The following is a 26,649-nucleotide window of genomic DNA, read 5'->3' as shown; positions in this document are numbered from 1 at the left end:
AGGTCCTGGCACCCCCTGTGGGTCCGTGCGGGGCAGGGAGGTGCAGAGCGGGTCAGTACGGGGCACAGCAGGTCAGTACGGGGCAGAGTGGTGCAGAGCGGGTCCGTGCAGGGCAGAGCGGGTCCGTGCGGTGCGGTGCGGTTCGAAGCGGGGGGGCCCGTGTCACACCGCCCGGAGCGGATGGGAGCGGAGGGGTCCGTGCGGCTCGGAGCGCTGGGCTCGGTGCGGAGCTGTTCGAAGCAGTGGAGTCTGTGCCGCTCGGTTCGGAGCAGAGGAGTCGGTGCCGCTCGGTTCGGAGCGAAGGGGCCGGTGCCGCTCGGTTCGGAGCGAAGGGCTCGGTGCGGCCGCTCGGCGGAGGCGGCGGTGGAGGCCGCGCCCGCCGGTGAGTGACGGCGGCGGCACTTCCTGCGGGCGAGCGGCGGCGGAGCCGGAGCCTTTGTGCGGGAGCGGGAGGAGGGTCCCGCGGCGCCCCGCGGCCCCGGCGGGCGGGCAGCAGCGGAGGCGGCGGCGGCTGCAGTGCGGTACCGGCAGGGGAGCCGCTTCCCCCGCCTCCACCGCCGGCGAGGACAGAGCAGGCGCCGCCGCTCAACCGGCTCCGGCCACCAGGTATTTACCGGCCCCTGCGCTCCCCGGGCCCGGCCGGCGCGAGCCGTGCGGCGGGGCAGGGACGGGGACGGGGGACGGGGGACAGGGGCAGGGGCAGGGACAGGAGCAGGGACAGGGACAGGCACAGCGGCAGCAGATCGCCCCGCCGGGCCCGGGGGATGCGCTGGTGCCGGGGCCGCCCGGCCGGGCCCGGGGCACTTCCCCGGCGCTCGGAGCCTCCCGCACAGCCCCGGCATCCACAGAGCCGGGCAGAGAGCCCGAGGCCCGAGCAAAGCTGCCCTGGCCTTCTGGGCTCGTAACGGAGCGGTCATAACCTGGCTGGGGGAAATAAAGAACGTTCAGGGCTATTCTCCCCCCAGGTTATCCAACTTCCCTTTGGGGAACTCACTTCCCTTGGGGGGCTCTGCCCGCTCCTCCCCAGTTTCCCTGGGGCTGCGAAGGGTCCTTGAGAAAGGGAGAGATGCTAAAATTGCCCGAAGATCTCCGTAGCAAAAAGCTGGGTTTCTGGTGACAGTAACGAGTCCCCATGGTGAGGGCAAAGCAAGGCTTTACGCGGTCATTTAACAGTGTTTCTGAAACGCCGTGCCTCATGGGGTTAATGTCACCGTTTTGTTGTTTTTTTTTTCCGGAGATTGATCATTATCTAGGAGTTAAAATCCTCTTTGTGTACTTGGTGGGATGTTGATGAGGCAAAGATGACACAGTTCAGCATTTCCACATATAACCCCAGAACATCAAAACGTTCAAATTCAGTAGGTCCTCAATAGGCAACAGGCAATATAAAAATGTCTTTGCTCTTCAGATCTCTCTGACAAAGGATTTGGAAACTGTCTTTTATCTCTTTCTTGCACCATTTTCTTACCTAGGTTGTGTTTTCTGTTTACAAGCCTGAAGATGGCTGCTGCTGCTTCCTGCAATGTGGAAGAAGATGAGAGCCTGAAGGGATGTGAACTCTATGTTCAGAAACACAACATCCAACAGATTTTAAAAGAATGCATTGTAAACCTCTGTATAGCAAAGCCAGACCGACCCATGAAGTTCCTCAGAGAACACTTCGAAAAATTAGAAAAGGTCAGTGATTTTCAGGTGACTTTACATTTTCCATTTATAAAATGAAAAAGATTGTTTAAAGATTTCAAATGTTTTGGTACATCTTCTTTTTTTCTTTCAAATTTTAAATGATCGCACAACTGTGAAAATGCAAACTGTTAAGAGAAAAAAGCCTCAACCCTTCATTTGTGGATGTCAACTATAACACTGGCTACAGTTTCGAATTTTTTGTTGGTAACACCAAGATTATAATATCTAATCAAACTGCCCTTGTTAAAAATAACCCAAATTGGTTGTGAGGCATGGTATCCTGGACTTTCATCTCTTGGCAGAGCCTGCCTGTGGGTGCAGAAGATGTTGTTTCTTTCAGTGTTGGTGGTGGGGTTTTCCCTTCCTCTAAAACTGACCAAAGTCAGGGAACCAGCAAGTTCTCAAAAATCGTGGAACAGTTTACTCTTTAATTTCACTGCTCTCCTGTCTGCAGTGCCTGTCCCAGGATCCTCTGATGGGGGATGCATTAAGAGACTTCTCATTGTGACTGTCTTCAAAAGCAGTGTAGAGAGGGGGAAATATTTTAGAACATTCCCAGACAAATTCTTTCTAAAGCCTAAAGCTGTCTTTGCAGGAAGAGCACGTTGTGTGAGCAGGTGTTGTTGTAGGCTTGAGAGATAAGGTTTGGTAGTTTCTTCCTTCAAGAGTGAATAATACATACAGCTGATATATCACCAGTGATGTAAAACATTTAATGCATCTCACTCTCTGCTTTTCAGATACATTTTTCTATAGGTGAGTATATGCCAAATTTGTGTAGTTTTTTAAAAAATGCAAACATTGCATTTTGGTGACAGCCTGGGACATCAGAGAGGAGTAGGAAGTACAACATGGTTTTTAATTGTATTTGATTATTGTGAAAAAAACCCAGTCTCTTAATTCTGTGTATTCTAAACTTCTGACAGCCAAGACCCATTTTGAGAGAATCAGAATTGCTAAATTTCCTTTACTCTGTTGTGAACGTGTGGAATTATTTTGGATTTATTGAAAAGAAGGATAAACACCATTCTTGAAAAAAAACCCCATTAAAATATACTGTGCTGTTATGGAGGATGCTCCATTGCTAGAGGGATTTCTTGAGGAGCGGTACTGGGGGAATTTGGCTTTGTTGATGTTTACACAACACACAGACCTGAGATAGGAGGGCAGCTCCTACCCCTGAGAAATGACATCTTCTTTCATGTGATCTCCTATTATTTCCCCAAGAACAGCAGAATTCTGTAGGACATCAATCATGATGCCAGCACAGGAGCTGATGGATATCACTTGTCTCAAAATGGAAGATGATTTAGACACATCAAGACATCAACAGCAGGGAATATTGTGCTTGCTGTGGGAGGACACAATCTTGGCACTGCCTCTCTAGAGCAGCCTGGGGGCCGAGCCTGCTGAGCCTGGAGGCTTTAGGCTGCTTCTGGAGGTTTCCAGCACTGTAATTCTTGTTCCTGCAGCAGTTTGACTCTCTTGTTGCCCAACCATCTCCAAGGACTTCCTTGGGATGAAATGCACTGTGAAGGATTTCCTGAAGTAGAATGATATTTTGACTTCATTCGTTGCCTGAGAACAGTTGAAGGAAGACTTCTAAAGATAGAGGAATCTTTCAATAAGTTTTAGCCTGTTTTTATACACTTGTCATGTACAGATAGTTTGAAGAATCCTAATGAAACTGTGACTTTAGCAATTGTTCATTAGATTTTTGTGAATGTGCAATACTGACATGGCACATTTGCTATCAGCTCCTTTAATTTTGGACCTGTGTCAGGAGAGGAGTGAAACTCTTTGGGTTTAAGCACAATTTTCTAAACAAAGCAATGTATTTTTCCACCTAAGTGTGGTATTTTGGTGTTGTTTTCCAAACTCATTAAGATAAACAGCACGTTCCATTGAAGAGAGCAGCAGAAGAACAGTTTATCTGTCAAAAACACATGTGGGAAGTTTAGAGATAAAGTGTAGGATATTTTTCAAGTGGTTAAAAAATGAGCTTGTGGAAAACTGGTCGAGCTTGATCCACATAAGTGTATTGGAGCTACCTCAGAAGTGAATAAAAAAAAAAGAAGAGTGTGTTTAATTTTGCTAATTCTTCACTCCATCTCATAAAAACAACTAATAAAAGCAAGATTTATTTTGACATACAAGATCAGAGTGGATCATAAATGCTTTCAACCTTCTGATGACATCAGAATTGGGTCCATTACCTTCAGCCTGCTGCTAAATGAAAATGGGTCAGGGTCTGCCCCTGACCCCACCACTCTCACTGGCTCCAAGTATCATTCTTAGGTGAACACGTGCAGGGGCAGGTTTGTGTTGGCAGGAATTGGAAGGAGCAACTGAGAGCAGAGCCAGGGATGAGGTAATGCTCCAGGGATGTGGACTGTCCTGGGCTAGTGCTCAGTTCTGTGGCTGGCCACTCTTTATTCACAGCATGGACGTGGCCTGAGAGGGCTGTAAAGGGAGAACATGAATAAATACTTATGAATAAAGTGCTGAGGTTTGATGTTTGATGTTGGATTCTGAAGATGTGCCAAAGTCAGAAAGAGCACCACCCCCAATGCCTTTCTACTGCAGCTTATTTGCATCAAGTAAAGTATCAAAAACCATAAGTCTGAAAATAATTGTGGGAAAAACTTTAATACACATTTTTCTGTTCACTTAATACTGGCAGGACCTGCTTAAGTTGCCAGTAATTGCTGGGAATCAGCCTGTGTTTCTATGTTCTGAAGTCTGCAAGTCACTTTATTTGCTGGACTTCAAGATGACATCTGCTTTGATCACATTAACAGTTACTTTGTAAAAATCTGTAACATGCCCTTGAGCACAGAAAATAGTTGAAAAGAGTTTAGATACTTTATATTTTAAAACCTGTGATATTTTCTTTGGACAATTTGTTTTATGTTTCCCTGTGACTGTGTAGATTTTGGTGGATGGAGTGAGAAAATCTTTCCCTTGGAGATTGTAATTGGGTTTTTTTGGAGTGAGGGAATAGATGTTAACTAAGAAACTGTGGCATTATTTTAACAGCTGTAATTAAGTGCTGTTTACTTGAGGACTAAAGGAGGCATAACAGAAAAAAACCCAGGGAACCCATATTCTGTCTCTGGTTCTTACTTTGTGTGAAAAAGTTAATTACTGAGAAATTACGGGCAATGCTTTGTATTTTTAGCCATACTGAGACTGCAAAAATTTCATAGTGTCAGGCTGTTTAGTGCCACCATTATACGATCAAAGGTGGGGTTGTCTTGCCAGGCTAAGCCCAACTGCTTCACAGCAAAGAATTAGAATAAAGAGTAGAACTAATGAAGAAAATGGCACAAAAAAGGAAGCAGCAGGAAACTGCAGGGTGTGTTTAAAATGGCTCTGCTGAAGCCATGTGCGTGTGGGGTATTTCAGAGCAGGGCTGTGCTGCCTGAGCTGGGCTGTGCTGCCTGGGCTGGGCTTTGCTGGCTGAGCTGGGCTTTGCTGGCTGAGCTGGGCTTTGCTGGCACCTTCTGGACCTGAGCTCTGTCCAGCCCCTTCTGTTGCCATCAGCACATGCAGGAAACGCTGCTTTGCTGGGATGAATGCTGCCAGCGGATGGGCAGTGCTCCTGTGGATGCAGCCGTGTCTCATGGTGCCATGGGAAGGGGAATTTTAGGAAATCCGAGCTCAGGAATCCGCAGTTGAATTTCGCAATATCCCCCTGGCAGCACCGGGCGGAACTGTGTGGTTGATGGTGACTCTGTTGAACCTGAGCCGACCACTTGTGTATGTTTTAGAGTCTCTGTGTTCCAGCCCTAGCACTGCAGAAAGAGTCAGGAGAGATTTTCTGTTTTTTCCAGAAATGGTTTATTTTATTTTATTTTATCAAGAAGTTTTTTCCCTGACTTGTTGTAGTCCTTCCAGCAGGTCAGCCCCAGGCACACTGCCTGCCTCTGGGATGGGCACTGTCTTTATACTAAAAACTATGCAAACATTATTTACAATTATCTTCTAATACTTATCACTGATATTGTACAGTCTGGTTCTATTTTAAACCAATCTAGAAATGCTAACATTACTTAAAAGATGGTTGTTAGGAAGAAGGACAGAACACATTCAAGTTATTGTATTTTGACTCTAGACCCTTATTATAAACAATCTTAAAAACCTACTTTTTTACCTTAAAATGATTTAACTTACACTCTACTTATTTTTTGTGACTTGTAATTCTTCATGTAAGGATGGCAATTTTTCTCAGGGAGAGAAATCAAAGGCACAGGGGTTTTAGGCTCTGTGCCAAGGCTCCTGAGCCCCTGCCTGGGTCTCGAACCACCCAGGGCACCCGGAGGGATGTCCTGGATTCCCACAGAACTGCACACGGGAGGATTCTGCCGGGAACTGGCTTGGGGAAAAGGAGGTGTAAATAACCCACAAACACACTCTCTGTTAGCAAAATACACTTTATTTACTTATCACTTATCAAAGGTACTCGAGCATCAAAATTTGAACACAAGGCTCTTCTTCTGTGACAGTATTCTCCCCCAGTATTTGTATTTTGTCACAGAAAGGAGTCCTTCAATCAATAATTTCCACCAGAACCTGTCTAAACCAATTAAATTAATTATTAAAATTACAGGTTATTATTATGCAAAGTATAACTCACTGCTTTCAGATAAGCTGGAGAGAGGTTATGGATTTGAAACAAAACCACACTGAGAAAAACTATAGAAAAAATGCATTAACTAAGTAGTTTTAGAAAGCTTAATAATAATATCGTTCAAAGCTTGCAAAGCTGTTGGGTGGCATCTCCTTGGTGGTGGGTAAACCATGCAGGAACATACCTGAGATGCTGATAGAAGAATAACAGTGGGAACACCAGGTGCCCTGGCTGTGTGACTGCACTTCTGAGCAGGCTTGGGCAGCCCCTGCTCCTGCCTCTCCTCTGGCATCAGGGCTGGGAAGGGCTGCAAGAAAAGCAGCTCGGGTGGGACCTCTGTGATTGCCAGAGTCAGCCCCAGGCACTGTTGTGAGAGGTGACAGTTTTCTTGGAAGAGGTAAAGGAAAACGAGGTAAATTTTTAAAACCCCTTCAGGCAAACTTTCCTACATGCAGGAGGCTTAGGGAAAGGTGGAGCATGAAGGGAACAAAAGCAGAAAGAGAAAAAAAAGCTTTTTCCATGAGAAATAAAATTAGTTATAAGCAAACCCATGCTCTAATGAGCCTGTGTGGAACATATTATAGCTGAGCTCCCTGTTTACTTTGTGTGTCCACAAGTGTGAGCAGCTTTCCCAGTCTCAAAGCCAAAACCTAACAAAATCAGAGTGCAGTGATAGAACACAGAGAGAATTCTGCCTGGAACATGTCTTTGTTTCACATCTCAAGCTCCCCAGTTTTACATTCATCAGGTTACTTAATCCACTTCTATGTGGGCTCGTCTCTTCTTACACAAGCTATGCATGCATACATTGTTATTTGGCTGAATTTTAAGAATCAGAAGTGTTGGCTATGATTCTCTTTGATTATATAAGATTTTAAGTATCAAAAATAGGGTCTGTGTTTTGTAACACAACCTCTCACTTTTCTGTGAGGCGTAATTAGGGAAGTGGGGAAGAGGTGGTGATGGGTTGGGGTGCTGAAGACACTGATGGGGGGAAGACAAGAAGTGTGAGCAGCTTGCAGGAGGTAAAACAATGGCAGTACAGGGTCTGAGAAAGATCAACCATGCAGCTGGAGTGTCATCAGAGTAGGTGGATTTTTGGCAGGACAATTTTGCCTGGGTTGGAAATTGGGAATGAGCTGAGATGCAGAGAGGCCATGGAGAATGCAGAAATAGTAATCAAAGTGGAGGATAAGTGTGGAGTGGGTAAATACCTTGGTAGGACAGTAGGGAGTGCATGTTAAAGATATTTCTTAGAAGCAGAAGAAAAGGTAGCATGTACCAGGGGGAAAACAGTGGAACAGTATTTGGAACTGTGAATACCAAGGCTGAATGATCATAAAGATTGTCTGTCCTGGCAAAGATAAGACTGGAAAGAACATTAAGATCTCCCAGATTTTTCCTGCTTTTAGTGATGGCATCAGTCCCATGCTTCCAGCAAAGTGAAGTGCTTTGCCTTTGGCCTTTATTAGTTGCTATAAATCATCAGCCCCAAGGAGTGGTGAGGGGTGGTAGAAACCCTCCTAGATGGAGAGCATCTCCTCTGGGTCAATTCCAGTGCAAAGAGAGATTAGTTACCTGTGCATGAACCTTCCTGCACATTTTCTGTGAATAATCCAGGTCTGTCAGTCAGAAAAGTTAATGAATGTGCTTGGGGGGAAAAAAAATTAGAGTGTACTTGGTGGTGTTGTTTTTGAATGCAATGTATAAATTGTAGGAAGCAGAGTGGAGGTACTGAGCTTTGATATCAAAGGTCTGACTTGCTTTTAAAGGTCTTCTTGGGATGTTGTTGTAAGGCTGCACAGTGATTTGGAGCCTCCTTAGGTGCTTTCCTTCCTCCAACTCATCTGAGTTTTCAGGTAGTGACAAAGCCTGAAAGGAGAGACTGGGAGAGGAAGTGAATTTCTGTTTAGAAATGGTCCTGCTGATAGGGAAGAAAGCTTCTGGGTCAGGAAGTGTGTGTGCTCCTAAGCAGTGGTCTGAAAGGAAGGGTAAACCTAAAAACTCTCTCAGCATTGTGGCTGCTTCACTTGCTGTGCGTAAAACTCATTAAAAATTCATGGCAGCATTATCTGGGGAAGATGCTGAGGACAATATGCTAAATTCCTGAGGTTTATACCTCAGCTTCTTGTAGCTGCAGGTGGATATTCAAAAGATAAATTGGTTACTGCAACTGTATTTATTGGTTCTTCTTTCAATTTGAGACAACGATCAAAGGAAGCTACACTGTCTTGCTGTTGTGTTTTCCATGTGTTTTCTCATTTGAAGGTGGACATAATTGGGCAATATGATTATGAATTATCAGTGCCATCCAAAGAGAGGGAGAGAGAGAGAGATACCATTTGTTGTCATGACAACAAAAGATGATGAGGTGTTTACTGGTAACTGAGTTCTGCACAAGGATTCACATCAAGCTGCATCTGAAGATCGGTGTTTGAAGAACTCTTCTGGAGACAGTTCATTCCTCCTTTCAAACACTTGCTGCATTTGTGCAGTTCTACCCCAGGATATATGGAAGACATCTCTCTGAAAGCCCAGCCCAGGACAGAGCTTTTATTTGCAAAGGGCACGTTCTAGTTCAGGAATGGGGATCCTTCCCAGACTCAAATAGCAGCGTATGGAAAAGCCAGCCAGTCACTGCCTGCTGTTTGTATGAAAGGACCTGGTAGTGAAGAGACTTCCTTTTAAAATGAATCACACTGTAACTCACTTTTATAATCCTTTAAAATCTTTTTGGCTTCTAAAAGTATTTGAGTTTAAGAGCATGCTTTGTAGTATTAATTTTATCTCACCGAGCTTTCTTTTGTATATAAATCTGTGCTGGGGCAGGGGAGATATTATTTATTAATTCCTTGGAAGTGGCTTTTATGCAATGTGTGCTGAAGAGAGAAGAATGTACTTTATATTCAAGTGTGGAAAACTACTACTCTTCTCTCTGAGTAAATATGCTCTGTATAATAAGAACTGTGTGAGTGCTGCACACCATTAGTTACCCGATTGCCCTCTTGTACTCACCTTTTAGTTAAATTTTAGCTGCTATTCTTCAGAAAGGTTTTACTACTTTTCAGTTAAGCCCATGAAGAAGGTGCAAATGGTTGTGTTCATTTGATATAATCAAAGACCATTAACACTGTCAGACATAGGCAGTCAGTAATGTTATTTGAAATTCTTCAGTCATAGCTTTTGTTTTTAACCACTAGATATTAAATGTAATTGTAATGTATAACACACGTTTGTATTTGAAATATTTTGCTTGATTGTAGTTAAAGAATCTAGAGACAGAGAGGAGTAAGGAAGAAGTTGATGAAAATGCTGAAATAGAATTTGCAGTTCTTACACTATAGGAAAATCTAGCTGAGTAACTTTTTACATTCTTACACTATAGGAAAATCTAGCTGAGTAACTTTTTACATATCTAGTGCTGCTATTTGAATGTGAAATTAAAAAGTTTCAGTAAGGATTTAATACATCTGAAAAGTCCTTTTTTTTGGTTACATCACCAAGGTCACCTGTATTGTGGGAATTTTGGGGTTGTATGCCATATTTAAACCACAACTGATCTCAGAAAGAACTTAGCACTTTTTGAGGCAGGTCAAGATCTTGAAAGTCAGATCTTTAGCCAACCCTCTATGTTTTACTTCTGAGCTTGTCCCTAAATATTTCAATAATGCCTTCTTCAAAACAATAATGTATGGCTTGTTACTTTGAGTCATGCAGCATGGGAAATACTGTCCAGTGATTTATTTCAAGCAGCAATAGTGCATCAAAGACTGGTGCCAGAGGTTAATGAGAAGGGCGGTGTCAGTGATGGTGCAGGAATTAACTGCAATAAGACCAGGAAAGACAGGTGGCATGGCTGGATTTGATGCAAACATCAATGGCAAAACATATATGGCAAAACATATATTAATCATTCATTTTTCTTGCAAGCTTGAACGTTGTGAGCTTGTGCCAGTTTTCTGTAGTGCCCTTTTCTGTGCCATACCTGATGAACTGTGGATAAGTCACTTCCTCTGGCAGTGAGACCAGCTGGTGATGTTGGTGATCTGCCACTCGTGCTGGTGCTCCCAGATGCTCCCTCCTCCACTCACTCCTGTCCTAGCTCTGAATGGAAAATCTCACTGGAAATTTCCTGTAGGACACAGGCCAGGTTCTGGCATCCCTGCTGGAGGAACGTTGGTTGATGGGGTGTGCAGGGAGCTCAGCCTTGCTGTGTTTTCCTTTGGGTAGTCTGCTGAGCTGAGGTGTCTGGGGCTGTTCAGGGAGTTGTGGGGTGATGGCTGCGTGTACATCCCTCAGCATGGCACTGGGGCTCCAGGCTGTGGAGGTGACAGCAGATGGAACACTGGGCTACTGCTGCAGCAGCCAGCTTGCCTCCTGACAGTGCCTGTGTCCCTCCTGCTCATACCCCCTGGTTTCCTGCTCCAGGGAACACAACATTTGGCCCACCCCATGCCCAGCTCTCCCTGCCTTTAGCAGGATCAGTGAAGGTTGGAATGGGGAAGCAGCAGGGCACTGTGTTATGGTTGAGCAGTGCCAGGGGGTGAGAAGGGCAGGGTCTGAGCAGAGGCTCCTGTTCCTTTGACTGACAGACATGGATGATGCAAAGGGAATTTTACTCCTTAATACTTCTCGAATCCGAGGAAGCTGAGGGATAGAACATGAGGCTCTGGGAAAATACTGTAATTATGGGTAATCTGGTTTGTCTCTATCCTTTGGAAGTCAAATTCAGTGTATGAATAGACAGTCTTGCAACTCTGACCTCCTTCCTTGAAGGTTTCTGTACTGTTTTCTATTCTTGTTATTCTCTTCAGAGATTCCCCTTCTTATTTTATTCTCTGTTCCACAAGCCTGAAATTTGGAGAATAACCTCCCTATTGGCCAGCTGGTGCTAGGCCAGCCATCATCTTTCATGGTCCTCTGGAGCCTACCTTGGATCTTACTTGCTTGGAAGGAGTCCCATTGGTTATAAATCAGTTGTATGGCAGAAATTCTGGGGTAGGGAGCATGTTTGTTGTTTGTGGTGACAGTAAGCTTGCAAAGCAGAGCAAGATGAAGAAAACTACCTAATATATCAATGTGTGACTTCTGACCAGTTGTCTGTACAAGAGACAACAACATGCACAAGCCAAAATAGCAGCTGTGATGCTGGAGAGTAAGCAAAAGAGGCTTGTTTTGCTTTCTCAACCAGGAGTAGCTGCAGAGATATCCCTGCTCTTTATATACATTGGTTGCCATGATGTATAAGAAAGAGTTGAACAGGTCAAAAACCTGTACACACATTGCAGTTAATGCTATTCTCATCGAATTTGTAATTTTCTTTCCTCAGTGCAGATTGACAGTCACCCAAACATAGAAGCAGAAGGGTTGCTGACAGTCATAAAGGAAGGGTGACTTGACTATACCCACGGGTAAGAGGTGTTTCATTGTCTCTTTTTGCCTTGCAGGAAGAATGCAAGCAGATCCTGGCTCGGCAGAAATCCAGCTCCCAGTCGGACTCTCACGACGATGAGATTTCCCCTCCGCCCCCCAACCCGGTGGTGAAGGCGCGGCGCAGGAGGGGAGGGGTCAGTGCAGAGGTGTACACTGAGGAAGATGCTGTTTCCTATGTCAGAAAGGTAATGTGGCACCATCCCCGTGCCTCTGACATCTGCTACACAATGGAGTCACTCATGTTTTGTCCCTGATTTGGGTCCTGGGCCAGCCTGGAGGACGGTGTCCTCATGTTGGCGTGAGCAGGGCTGACCATCTTCACACTCAAGTTCTTCTGCTGTCTCCTTGACTAAGGATTTTCCCTATCAATGGGATTTCAGCATTTGCTGCTCCTTCCTTTTCATCTGTTTCCCTGTCTAACAGGGTCAGTAATTCTCAGCCATTTTCTTGATAGTCACCGACTGCAGCATCTTCTGAGTTTGATCAGTCCATTACATTGTTGGAAGACAGATTTTCTATTGCTGCATTTCCTGTTTTTTGTTTCCAAAAGTCAATTCTGCCTCAAGTTTTCTTTCATCTAAGTCGTTTAGGTTTCCTAGATCACTCAGACACATATTTCCTATGTTGATTAGGTACCACTTAAGCCATTGGAGTTTGGATGTCTGTTGACCACACTTGGGTGATTTTGTGTTACCATTGTCTTTGAAGAAATGCCAGTCCCAAATTAGCTAATTTCTTCTGCCAATCCCAAATTAGCTAATTTCTTCACTAGAAACTCTAATTTGGGCTTCTCTCTTTTTAAATGCCTTTTTCACAAAAGTACCAGAAGTACCAAATCTTTGATATCTCTTAATAACTCTGCTTCTTTTTTTTTTTTTTTTTTTTTTTTTTGACAGTGGCTAAAGCTTTCAAAGATTATGAAAAGAGAGACATTACAATAGCATATGTCATGTTTGTTTAGGGAGCCAGGCTGAAAATGCATTTCATAAGGTTGACAGATGCTACTAATGTGCTTTTGTGCACGCCTGGAGTAGCTTTAACTCAAAGAGCTTGCTTTTTCTTTATGGGAATACATTTTGTCAGTCACTGTTTTTTGGCAGAATGCTTTTTGCCTTTCCAGTCAGATGTGCTTTTGTCATCTGCTTATGATACAAGTTCCCTGGCTGCTCTGGGGATTTCTGTCCCAAGAAAAAAAAGAATTAGGAGAGCCATTCATCCTAAGAACAAGTGTGTAAGAGTATTCTTGTGACAGTTAAATGATATTTGCAAATGAGTGGTAAATTTTAACAGCACTGTGGTCTAGCTATTAATGAATGCCCTGCACTGTTAAAAAACTTGTGTGATACTTCAAAAGCCACTTTAAAACACTTTTCTTTCTGTGCATTTTGCAATTTCCCCCTAAAAAACTTCTGTGAAGAGATCCCATTTGTTTCTGTTTATTATGGGTTCCATCTGACTCTTCTGAAAATCAAAGGAAACACCCCTTCCCACCCCCCTGAGTAATTCTTTTATGTTTATAATGGAACCTGAAGTAAACTTTGTTTTCTTCATTTCTCAGCAGTGATGTCAGTGAGTCCTGACAGTAGCATGAGTAGGCAAGAACCAGAAGCAGCAATACAGATCATATTCTGTCTGTTCTGTGACTAGCCCTGTTATGATTTTAATTTCCTAGGAACTGACTGGTCTTAAATAATAATAATTTAGGGGATAGTTTCTTGTACAGCTACAGATGCTGGATGCAATACAGAGCTAGCACTGGAATGATTTGTGTCAGTGCTTTGTCTTCTGCCATAAGCAAATGAATCCCACGGCAAAACCCATGGATGTGTGTTTGTGACGGATTTCTAGAACACAGAAATAAAAGGAGACACTGAAGGACAAATTATGGAACAAATTTAAGAGTAAAAGCAAGGCAAAGGTTGTGTTAGACTATTGCAAACAGATGGAATTTTAGATAGTAGTCAGGAAGAAGCGCTGGCTTGAATTCAGGTGTTGGATAGAAACACATCTGGGTCATAAGCCAGCCTGAAGGATCGTGTAGGGGTGAGCTAGAGCATGAGTAGTGCTAGAGGCAGCGAAATGAGTTATGTCCCTGGAGAGAAAATGAAAAGAGATTTAGCTTTGTGATTTGAGCAAGCACATGGCATGGCTTCATTCCGGGGAAGATCTCTGTGGAGGGTTAGTTCATCCTTGAACTAGAGAAAGGAGAATTTGTCAACACATCTGACAAAACACAGTTAACAACTAACAGAGCAGGAATCTTGCTCTAAAGAGGTTATCAGCTTGAAGAGAACATTCAGTGATTATTTGGAAGGGTGAGGTAAGAAATGGCCAGGCAATTCTTACCAGCAATTGATTTTGGTCAGATGCCTGATTACACCTAGAGAATCTCTCCTGTGCTTTCTGTGTCCCTGCCCCAACAAACCCACAGAGCCTTGAGGCTTTCACTGCTGCAAATTTACACTGAGAAAGGCTTGTCAGTGCTATTTCACAATCAGACAGAGAGGCTGGAGTTGAATGTCTCAGTGATCTGATTATTTACCCTTTTGGCTCATCAGCGGTAAGCTGAGCAGCTGGTGTATTCCTAATAGAGCAAGGGTTCAGGTCTGCAATTCAATCCAGCGCTCCTCTGATAGGGTAAAAAACAAGAATAAGATACTGGACACATTTAACACTGAGAAATTCAAACTTTTAGATCAATTAGATTAGGTTTCACTCTGATACAAACAGGCAGTTTGTGCATGTGTACTTCCCTAGACTTAATTTGAATAATCTGGTGACTGCAGCAGTCAATACAAGAGAGGTCTGAAGCCATTTTAACTTTAGATCTTCACAGTGCAGCATTTCCCTGTGAAATAAATCTTGGTAATTCTTTGTCAGAACTGGTTCTACATCAGTTTTACTCTTTGAGACATCCGTCTTTTGGTTGGATGGGTAGTTCCTTGCCTTTCCAGGATGAGGGAAGGAAAGTACCTGCACACCAGCACAGGTAGTAACCTGCAACAGACAGACACACTATTTCTATCACAAGAAAATGTGAGAGGTAAATGCTCCTTGTCAGACAGTGCAGTAATTGAGACTGACAAACAGATTTTGGTTTTCAGATTGGAGTAAGGTTTATTAAACACTGAAAACTTCTGCTTTGCTTGATTCTGTCCTGTTACAATTAAACTAGTAAGGAAAATCACATTATCAAAGACAATTAAAATCTTTGACAGGTCATAATTTTGTTACAATCTCTCCTAATCTTGGAGTCTCTGACTGGTAGAAGATACTTGGCAAACAGAGAGGCACATTGTCTACTGATATCTTACCTGAATGGTTACCAAAATGGAAAGATTAACTTTCCAAAGTGGAAATAATCCTGAATTTCAACTTTTATTTTGAGCAAATTCATGCACAATAGGACTTTTGACATCTCTCCAGTTAACAAATAAAGACCTGTTCATTCTCAAATGGAAAATCTTCTTGTTTGCCATGAAGCCAAGGCATAGAATTTTGACTCAAGTGGACCTGTCAGGAGCTTGGTTCTTTATACACAGCCAGTACTGAAAAATACGATGTAGTCAATACATTTTTACCTTTTTCCTAGTGAAATGTTGCTATTTCCACAGTTTTAAAAGTAGGTTGCTTCTGATATTTTTTGGAGGAAAGAGGAATATAAAATACCTTTTGCCCAGTCCAAGAGATTTGGAAGGAGACTACACAGCTCTTCCTAATGATAGTATTTTATGGATATCCATCTCCCCAGTCATCCCTGATCTTATATTTCTTCTCTGAGTGTCATTGTGAGAAAAAAAAATCGTATCCTCACATTATCAAAACTGTAATTTATTACTTTCTTAGTGGTTTTATATTACAGCCTAATCCCATCTTAGTGCCTGAAATCAAATTGCATCCATTTTCTTGCAGAGTGGAATTTTCTGTAGATCTCACGATTTCTGAAGAAATACAATCAGGTGTGTAATTACCTTTCATTCTTTTCTCTACAGGTTATTCCAAAGGACTATAAAACTATGACTGCTCTGGCTAAGGCCATCTCCAAGAACGTGCTCTTTGCTCATCTTGATGACAATGAACGAAGGTAGGAGAGGATTTATGACTCAAGGGAGCCCATAGCTTGGTGTGAGGACAAGAAATTAGATTAAATTTCATCTCAGGGTTCAGAACTGCTCTCACTGATGGATTTGAGTCATGCTAGATGCACCCTCCAACTTCTCATGGTACTATGACAGAGGGTAAAATCACAAGGTAAAAAAGGATCAGAATAGGTTAGAGTGTATTCAGACATATTTAATATTTTTAGAACAGATGGGCCTGATAAACTTTATTCTAGATTACTTAATTAAATAAAACAACCTCAGAAGCATTTGCTATTACTTCTGAAACTCAGGGAAGACAGGTCAAGTGCTGAATGAAAAAACATAAAGTCTGTAAAGAGAACAGGGAACGACAGGTAAATTGTTTTGTTCTTGGAAAAACTGGGGCAAACAAATTATTTATATGCACCTTAAGGAGACCAAGGAGTTCAGTAACAGCCAATGTGAACTTTTAAGGACTTGAAAATGTCTTTCCAGAACTGACAGCTGGGGGAGGCACAAAGGAGGCAAACAGGTCAACTTCCAGTAATGTGTTTGACATTAATTTTTATGATGATTTCATTGAAAAAAAAAAAAAAACCAAAACCAAAAACAAAGGAGAAGTGTGTTTTTAGTGAAACCAGTGTGGAGTCTGTACAAAACTGATGGATTTATACCAAATATCAGGTACCACTGGTCCATCACTCCAATGGAAGGGTACATTGAAGGGGTTATTCTGCTTTTCACCATTATTGTTGTTAGTAGCCTTGGTGGGACAGGCTACCAGTGCTGAATTTTAGCTGACATGAAGATGGGAAGGGATGCTAAAACACTGGGAGACAAGGGCAGCATTCAAAACTATGCTGTCAGGTTGAAGGAATGTTCTGGTAAAAGCAGGATGGATTGACACTGAGCCAAATACAGAGTATTCCTCAGACAGGAAAAACACCTCTATGACTGTGAGACAGTTTTGCAGTTTTGGTAGTTCCTTGAAAAACTGTGTAAAACTTATTGTGACTCATGGTCTGCATAATAGTCACTAATGTCAAGCTTTCTGTTGGAAATACTAATGTTTAGCTGGGGTAACTAAACAGAGCATGCAAGATGTCCCAGTGTTGGAAAGACTTCAGCTGGAACACAGCGTCCAGTTTGGGCACTGCACTTCAAGGAAATTCATGGAGGAGTGGTGGGAATGATCACAGACCTAGAAAACATCACTTCTGAGGGCAGAATGGGATTGCTTGGCCTGCAGAATAAAACTTGGGGCAGAGGGATGCAATAATAGCTTATAATGGCATGTGAATAATGCTGTATGAGTGATAAACTGCTCTGTGGGCCGGAGGGTAGAGAACAACAAATTCAAAGAGTCAGGTCAGATCCAAGGAGAGGTCTCTGCTTGGGCAGGCTGTGGAGTCTCCACCACTTGAGGCCATCAAGGAGAAGAGACAAGACCATTAAGACTCCTGGTCTGCCAGGAGTGACAAGCACCAGTCCTGCCTTGCAGCAGATAAGGCTCAGTGAGGTCAGGAACTGCTCACCAACCCCACTTCCCTGTGCTTCCATGGTTAGAAAAGACAAAAAACTTTCTCTATACTGATGGTTTTAGTTCACAGAACACCAACAGCACAGTCCTTCAGGGGGCTTGCTCAAATGCTTGCAGTCAAAGCACATTCCAGGATTGCAAATTTTGCTCCCTCTCACAGATGTTTACACAATTTAATTACTTTGCAATTCTAATGATACCATGTTAACATGCAGATTTCTGGAGTAATTAGAAGAGGATGAACTTTGTACACTTCTCCTAGCTTTTTCACCCACAGAGGAGAATCCTTGTACAGAGCTGCTGTAAATCCTGATTATACTGTCAGCATGCTGATGTGACAGGCACTTAAAGGACAGGTTTTAGGGCTGGAAAAAAGGACATTTCAGTAAGATGTTATCAAAATAGGGTGAGAGACAAAATCTGGAGGACAAATACTTTTTCTTGCATGATTGCACATCATGACCATGGTCTCTCCTATCCATTCCCTGTGTCCCATTTTCCTCTGTCCTGTCATGGAGCTGTGTTAGGGATGAAGAGACCTGCAGGCTCCCATGTGTGCTGCAGGTGCTTTGTGGACTCTGCTTGGCCAGGTGTGCTCTGCCTCTGCTGTCAAAAGATTCAGGAGCTCCTGGGTTGTGCACTGGAGCATGGTCAGGTGTAAAACCATTTCCCTGCTCAGGGATGTGTCCAGAGGCCTCATCTGAGCCTCATGATGAGCACAGCAGGCTATTGCTGACATGGGGAGAAGAAAAGGAGCTCTCAGAAGGATGCATATTCTGCTCTGCAGACAAGGTTGAAATGAAGGAATAAATTGACATCATGCTCTTACCCTTGTCTGGTTGCATTTGTCAAGTGTGGAGAAGTCAGCAAGTCAGAGCAAACCATTGCCATCACTTCTGCATCTTCTTAATGTAAATATGTAGTTCAGCAAAGTAAGTGGTAAATTCCTTCATTTGGGCTCTTGGAATGGTGGAAAGCTAGGTAAGGTTATTTTCTTTTCTGTGCTGCAGTGGTGGCGTTTGTTGGCTTGTGTTTGTTTTCCTCAGTGCTACACTGAAGATATAATCATTGTTTTATCTAATTTCACGTTTAACCAAAATGTAGGAGGTGTTCAGGTGGGGGAAGGATGGACTAGCAATTTCTCATTTACAATGGATGACTCTTACATTTTTTCTTTCTTCAAAAACATATTTGTTTTAGCCTGCTCTGACTTGTGTTGCACTTGCTGCTTGGCAACTGTGGAACTTAACCCCTTATTTATAAAGGCAGAGTTTAGCATATCATCTGTGTCAGATATTCCCTAGGAAGGGTTGGTTGCATGAAAAGTCATGCTGAAGTTAAGGAAAACATCTTTTGCACTGTTGTTGGAAATACTTTTCTTCAAGTCTTATTTTAGATCAAATCTTTCCCTTTGCTTCAAACAGGGCTGCCATCTATGTCCTGCACAGAGTCTCTGGTGTAAAATTATACTGAAAAATACAATAAAAGGGAAATGTAACTGCAGCAGCACCAAAAGCAGCTGAGCTGGTTATCAACAACTTTTGCCAAAATGTTCAAGAGTTGCTAACATTGCAAAGAACAGTGCAGCTCTGAGTGGCAGTCCACTGTTTTCTCTTGGGACTTGATTAAACTCTGGAGTAAGTCCTGGTTCTCCAAAGCCAGGGGCAAAATGCTCATTAGCTGGAGTGGGAGTGTGGTTTTAGCTGTGAGGAGCTGCTGTTCTGATTTGAATAACTGGGAATGCATGGTTTGTCTTGAAGGGAATTTCCTTGCTGATCTCATCCCTTCTAAGGGGATCTCAAGATTCTGAAGGTGATTCAGAGTTTGCATCAACTTCCCCCCTTCTCTTGGTCAGTGCTGCCTGGGAGTTTTGCACGTGGGTGAGGCCAATGCTCTGCTGCTCTGGCTCTGCAGCCACTGCAGGATTTCTGTCTATGCACAGATAGAATTACACCCATTCCTTGGCAGCCTTCTATTTCCTCTCCCACTCTTGGATATCCAGCAGATTAACGTCCTCTAAGGCCTCCTAGTTGTGAAATGGTGTATAAAGTCAAAATTGGTGACAAGGGGCCAGTCTGAGTGACCTTTTTTTAACCTCTTCTGATTAATCTCTTCTAAGCCAGCAGTGTAACTATGAAGATTTTTCATTGTTCATCACGTAATGCTGAAGTACAAGCACACCCACTTGGCCCTGCTGTGATGTTGAATAGTAAAGGGGAATCAAGAGGAAGAAATTATTCATTTTTCTTCTGTGGATAAAAATAAAAAGTAACTTTTCATCATTTCATTGACAGGATGTTGTGTCTCTACTGGACAGGGGCAGCCACTGAGAGGGGGGCAGTGAGGAAGTTCAGAGGTGAGCTGCTGTGGGAATGGAGGCTGGACCCAGAGCTGATGATTGCCAAGGGGGAGAAGCAAATGTAGCTGAAATAACCAGTAGGGGAGAGAGCAGGGCTGAGAGCAGCAGGAGTGTCACTCCTGCTTCCAGGATGTCACCAGTGCCAAACTGCTCTGCTGAGTCATGAGCACATCTGACAGTCCCTGTGCAGAAGCTCAGTGGCCTCCTGACCACATAAAAAGTGGAAAGGTTAAATGTTCATATCTGTGTGTAAATGCTGTGTCAAACTTGTTCATCAAGGAGTAAAGAGAGTAGATCCATGTTTAGCTAATGTAATTTTTGGAAGCGTTTATTACTAATGTACAGGCAGCTGTAAGGCTTGCAACAGCTTTCAGAAAATGCAAAATATACTTGTGTGTATTTTATTGCTTGCATTATTAATAAATTGGTTTATTTGAATAGTATAATGGCGTGAAACAACTTTGAAAGCAAGAGGCACAAAACGGTATTTAATGCTTTTACTAAAATAGTGAGCTCTTATCAAGACACAAAAAAAGTACCAAGAAGTGAACTTGAAGACTAATTTTTTCAGCAATACACAGTGTTGCATTTTCTCTTGTATGGTCCCTACATGGTGAAGGTGGGAGGATAAAGAGCATTTTTTAATATGTGTGCTTGTTGGGACCAAGATGTAAATTTGACCATTGGCATTTTGCAGACCAGGTTCCTCAGCCTACTTACCATTTTTGTTGTTCTCACCTCTCCCCAGTTGCTCCATGTCTTGCTTGTTTCTTTAAAAATTTCACAGCAATGGGATATTTTTGAGTCCTCTTTAGGATGTGGCCACTATAATCAGCGGTTCCTTTCCTGCAAAAATGCTATTTTGGCCATGAATCTTCACCATGTATTTATGCTGTTGGTCACCGCTCCCCTAATATTCTTAGCTGTTGTGTGTTTATCTATTTTCTCAGACTCTTTCTTCAATTTGTAGTAATTTTGCATCCTAAAATGTTTTGAAGTGTTTGCAGCTCCTTTGCAGCAAGGTATTGTCTTCAAACTCAAAAACCACACTTTTCATCTGGGTCACTAAAGACTTGGGGTTTCTTTCAATACAGACATATTTTATCATGAGAAAAGGCTTTCCATAGCCAACAAGTGAATTTAATTGTTGTCCTGTTGATCTCATATTGAAATCTTCTTGAAACTTCTGGTGATTAGCGAATTTCAAGGACATTATTATTGCCATAAGCTTTATTCACTTCTGCATAATACCATGTTTTATTAAAGCCCTGGCTGCAGGCCAGCTGGAAAGCCTCATTTATGTGGAAGAAACCTAAGACGGCACCATTCAGGAGCAAGATATTTTAGAAACAGGATGCCACAGCTATGACATATTCATTACACATCCTGTGCTTTCCTTGCATTTGTAACTTAACTCTTTTGTTAAAAAACAAACACAGATTTAGCTTCTGCCTGTGCTTCATACATGCCTGCAGTGTGCAGAACAGTGCAAGAAGAGTTCCAGCTTAGCTAGAAAACCCAGGGTATGGTTTTATGGTTTCACCATTGATTTAAGCTGAACTCTGGGCTGGTACCAAAGGATGAAGTGAGTGCCAAGCCTTGGTTGCTTGCTCCTGCTGCTCTCATGGCCAGGTGAGCCAGAGCAGCTCTCTGAAAAGTGATCCTCCCTGCAGGGTTATTTTCAGTCAGAGCAGGTCCTTCCTCCCACCCTGACCCTGGCTGCCAGACGCTTTGGCAAGGGGCAGGAAGGAGCAGGGATCAAGGGGAAGGGCAGGATCTCCCCTTCTGGCAGCAGCAGGGACCCAAATCAAACTAAATGGTGGCAAAACTGCACCTTAATTTCCTTTAGTCACTGCAGGGAAGAGGATGGAAATAGATGTGTGGATACCTCTTTAATAAACCTTGCCAAGAGTGCCCAAGGTCTTGAGCTGAACCATTGGGAAGATGAGAGATGAAAAAAAAAAGATTAGGAGATGAGAAAGAGATTGCACAGTGAGGAAGGGCAGTGGGGGCTGCAGGGCTCTGTTGATCCATGGCACGGCTTCCCTGAGTTACATTAGGATTTTTTTTAGTGACCAGAGTTGGTCACCCTCCTTTTAGGGACAGCAGAAGAGAGGAGATGCAGCATGATTCCAGTGTTGTGCAGATGAGGATTTGTAAAGGGGTGAATGCCCCACCTGTGCTGGAACTTCAGGAGATTGTCAGCAGACAGTGCTGGCTTGGCGGCAGAGGAGGTGGGAATATCCAAGATATGTTATGTGTATGTAACAGGTCTGGTACTGAAAAACTGGTGCAAAACCTCACTGTGTGGGAGATTTTTTCCTGATCATCAGTGGTATTGGATGATTAGCCTGTCCTGTGAATTCCGGTTTTAAACAACCAAAAAGAGGAAACTCACACTTACCAAGGCACGCTAAACAAAGCTTTTCTTCTTTGGGTAACACCAAGGTATTTTCCAGGTAAACTGCCTGGTAATCCAGCTTTTCTTTGTGCCTTTTGTGCCTTGTTTATGGCCTTGGTTCCTCATGGTGTTTAAAAGTGTGTTGTTTGACTGTGAGTCGTTCCATTGACTTGCTGTGGATGTCAAAGGAACTATTCATGTGTTTAAATGGAAGCACATTCAGTCTTGCTGAACTGGAACTTGCCAATGAGGAATACTACTTAAACTAGAAAAAATTACGGATTTTGGAGACAAGAATCATCTGGCAGCAGAGATGGAAATGAAACCAGGTAGAGTTGCCCAGCAGTTTGGAAAATAAATGATCCAATTCTCCGTTGAAGGATTAGCTGCGAATTTAGCACTGACTTTATTTTCCAGTACATCCCTCTCATTTGTCCAAGAATTATTGTCTTTAATTACCATTGTGGTGCCTGCAGGCAGCAGTCTTTAAATTAGCTATGCAAAGCTGTGCTCTCAGCAGTGGTCAGGAGATGGTATCAGCTTTGGTACCAATCCCTTGCAGCAGCCTGGCAGCATCAGCACTGTCCTTTCTGTGATGTCAGGATTTGGCCTGGTAGGTAAGCTGCTCTCTTACACAAAACTAAAAGCACACCCATTTGGTATTTATGGATATTTTTATCTCGAGAAACAAATACTGTCAGTTCTTAGCTTTTTAGGGGTTGTGATTCACCCTCAGTGTTTTGTTAGACAGTTTATGTTCTCCATCACAAATACTGCCGGCGCCATGCCTAATGCTGGTTATTTTTAATTCTGCATAAAGCACTGGTTTACATATGGGCAGTATGTCACCCATTCTGAAAAACAGACTTAAAGCAGAGAAGTTATTTACATAAATCCTTTTTAGATCTAGAAAAAACAGCCCGAGGCAAATAGTATTCATGCATGCTCGTGAAACAATCTTGGGTCTAAACTTATCTCTCTATATATAAAAGAGAAAAATGATGACTACTGCTGAATTTAACAGGCCTTGTAAAATTCTTCTACCACTGCAGTAAGGATGACCGTGCCTTTCTGTGCTTCTTTACACAACAATTAGCTGGCAGTGGCTCTGCAAATACGTTACTCAATGCTGAGGCTTTGCGGAATTAAACACAAAGGTTGAATAAAGGAACATCCACTCTTCTCAGCAAGTCTGTCTGCTGGAAGCAGTAATTTGTTTTTGTGCAGGGAGGGACAAGGGTTTATTTCAACTAAAGCTCTTAAAAAAGCTGCTTCCTTTCTTCCACCCCCCAGAAGGGTTGTAGGTAACCTGTCAGCAGTTATTCCTCTCCTGAGTCTTCAGGAGGGACTGATTCTGCAAACTCGCATGGCTTTGAAAGCCTGGTGTCTCCAAGGGGATGTGACTGGTACTGGGGGATAAACTCTGTGCTTCAGCTGCTTCCTTACTCATTTAGAGGAGGATGTTCAAAGAGCTAAAAGGAACTGGATATTCCCACTGACTGATATACAGTGGAAGTGAATGTTTAACTCGTGTAAGGTTCTCTTGAAAATCCTCCCCTTACATTCTGACTGTTAGACCTGTGCATTTCCATGATGAGGTGACATCCACCTAATAACAGTGTTTGGAAAGGCAGAAACTGCCCTTCAAACAAAAAATATCCTGTAATACTACAAGATTTAGTAGTGGGATTTTTCTTCTGTATAGAAGGAGAGAATTCAACTCAACAAGCAGATGAAATTTCTCTGTCATTCCGGTGCACTTAATGGGAATACCGAGTGTGAGTTATTTGACTGTTAGGCTGCTAACTCTCTTTTAATGAAAAAAAACCCCTGACAAACCCAAACAATGATTTAGTTCTTGTTTTACAAGTTCCTTACTAAAGACTTTGACCTGAAGTACATGGCGTCTTGTGAGGTAACAGCTGGTCTATCATTGTCTTCGGAAAAAAGTAACAGTTGCTAAGATTTCGAGAAACAAAGATGGTCTTTGAATCAACTGGAACAGCTGTAAGAGACTGACACTCCATGCACTGTCAGCTGCTAAATTCAGATATTCAGACTGCCCGAAATGGGATACTTTAACCCTTTGGCACCACCAGATTCCTTTTCTCTCTCTTTTTCTTTTTTTTAAAAAAAAGCAGAAAAAGAAACTGGGTTTTCAATTTGCTTTTTGCTTTCAGAAATTAAAAAACAAACCAAAATCCTCCAAACTATCATTTTCTTTGCAGGGATTTTGTCTGTTTTGTATTTATTCAAGCTCTGATTTATAAATCATCCAAAGACATGCTTGTTGACAGCTGAAATTTGCATTAGAAAAGTATAATGTCTCTGTATGGTGCATTAAAACAAAAATATAATAGTGCATATCCAAAAAACAGCATCAGATGCTATTTTAAGGCACTCAGCATCTTCCCAGTTTTGTATTTGGAGAGTGTATTTAGTTATTTAGTTAATTGAAGCAGAATGAAGGTGAATTTATCATATCTGGGAGGGAAAGGTAAGTGATAGCAACAATCTCTTTTAAAGACATGTTAGATCCATGTGAGATCCAAAAGTTGGTGGCTGAAGTTGGGCACATTCAGACTGGAAAAGTTTAGTTTTTCTTTTTAGAGCAATCAGGGAACTGATCCATAATTTAAATTAGCTTGGGATGTGGCAGATTTTTCCATTGCTTGAAACCTTCAGATCAAACTTGGCTCTCTGCTCGTGCTGGTCCTCACAGTGTGTTCCCAAGTGCTCCAGAATATTGTGAGGGTTTTTTTTTTCAAAGATGGCAAAATGTGATGACATGGAAATTTATTTCACTTAATGAAGAGTCAGCAGCCATCTCCTGTTAACCAAACTCTTGTATGACATCGTCCTCCTGAAAGCCAAGCTCTTACAACTTGGAGCCCGGCTGATTTTTGGATGTCTGAAGCAGGCACATACTGGGACTCTTTTTAGGCTATTGTTTCAGCTCAGTTACAAAGGATGGGGTTTATTTAGGAGCCTCTGAGATTTTGTGGCTGGTGTTAGATGGTGTCAGGGGTGCTGTGCACAGCACAGCTCCTCTTGCTGCTGATGCAGAGGGTGAAGCACCAGTGAGTGGCACCCAGAGCTCTGCTGCCCAGAGCAGGAGCCCAGTGCTCAGCACTGAACACTCTGTTCTCTTGCCCAAACAGCCCAAGCTTTTTCCTAAGACATTTTCTTCAGTATTTCCCAGCTTGGCTTCTTACAAAAACTCTTTTCCTGGTCACATCTAACCTATTTCCACATGTCCTGCATTCCTAAGCCCTGATCCTGCACCATCTGAATAACTAAAAGATCAGCAATTACCATCACTGTTTGCAGGATCAAGCTTAGTTTATTCTGTTTGTGGATATAACCATGTGAAAAAAGTGGATTTGTACCATGACCCCAGAGGATTTGAAAGTTCTTTGCTCGTGTGAGTGAATGTCCTAGAATAAAGGCTGAGACACAAATTGAAGAATTTTAATTTTCCAGATGTGATAATTGAGGTAAGCAGAATAAACTGCTCAGCCTAGAGCTTTAATTCTAATCAATAGGAAAACACCTCTCTGTCCTGAAAGCTTGTTATGTATTTACAGTCACTACAAGGTCCACATGAAGCCTGGACCTCCTGACATCCCTCTGCATTTGCAATGAAAGACCAAGTCTGCTGTCATTAAGCCAAATTCCAGTTCTGTTTTCCACATCTTTGTATTTTTCAAGTCTGATAGTCTGAGAGGTCTATTTGTCGTGAAAGTCAGGGAGAAAAAAAACCCAACAGATTTGCATATATTCTGAATTTAATTTCTTCTTATTTATTGTTGAAAAGATTTTTAAGGAAACTTTGCTGCTACCTTTGAATTGCTTGCTCTTCTTTTCCCTGACAGAGGCACATCATTATTGTATGAGGTGAATGGGAGTTACTTTCCAGTATCCAGAAATAGACTTTGGCCTTTTGACATCCTAATAATTCCCAGAACAGCCAACTGAACCTTCACCATGATAGACTGGATTTGCTATATTAAAATATTGTAGCAGTGCCCTGATTTCAGTCCTGACAGTTTAATCACTGCAGTTGACCCATGTTCCTCATGTAGCTGCTTTCTGCAATGTGGTTACAACATCCATGCAGATTTTCCTTTGTTTTAGAAACTTGGTTTAAAAAAGTGAAAATATGTGTTTCAGATCCAAGTTTACCTACTGTTCTTTAATGGTATGAAATGTGTCATATTTCTTCTCTTATTTATTAAATCCTGTGCTTTGACTAGAACTTATTTCCAAGAATATTAAATTATTGTTCTATTATTAGAGCACAAGGTTTGATTCCTTGACAGGTTGACAAGAACTCTGGAACACTTTGCAGGAGCAGCCCTTCCTAATCAAAACTACACCCAGACACATCAGTCAGTTTACCCTGGTACCAAAATATAATTGAAATGAAGCTGCTCAGTGTGTTGTGTAATCTGGGACTCAATGCTCTGTTTTTCACAGTCACCCCACCCTCTGACACTGACAGCCACACTCAGA

At 42.6% G+C, this 26,649-nt stretch overlaps 1 protein-coding gene across 2 annotated transcripts in view; it reads left to right on the top strand.

Moving 5' to 3' along the window:
• The first annotated feature begins 433 nt into the window (after positions 1-433).
• PRKAR1B (protein kinase cAMP-dependent type I regulatory subunit beta) overlaps positions 434-26,649 on the top strand; it is a 92,882-nt gene continuing 66,666 nt past the window's right edge. Inside the window, exons 1-4 of one of the 2 annotated variants that reach the window (XM_033074169.2) lie at positions 434-606; positions 1,473-1,677; positions 11,767-11,937; positions 15,745-15,836. In XM_033074169.2, coding sequence (XP_032930060.1) covers positions 1,501-1,677; positions 11,767-11,937; positions 15,745-15,836 — 440 coding nt within the window. In that variant the 5' untranslated portion in view covers positions 434-606; positions 1,473-1,500. The remainder of the gene's footprint in view (positions 607-1,472; positions 1,678-11,766; positions 11,938-15,744; positions 15,837-26,649) is intronic. The other variant, XM_033074170.2, reaches the window with a different exon arrangement.

Source organism: Catharus ustulatus, chromosome 16 (assembly GCF_009819885.2).
Source record: "Catharus ustulatus isolate bCatUst1 chromosome 16, bCatUst1.pri.v2, whole genome shotgun sequence".
NCBI classification, from domain to species: domain Eukaryota; kingdom Metazoa; phylum Chordata; class Aves; order Passeriformes; family Turdidae; genus Catharus; species Catharus ustulatus.
The sequence above is the reverse complement of the archived record's forward strand: the minus strand, read 5'-3'. Positions and strand labels throughout refer to the sequence as shown.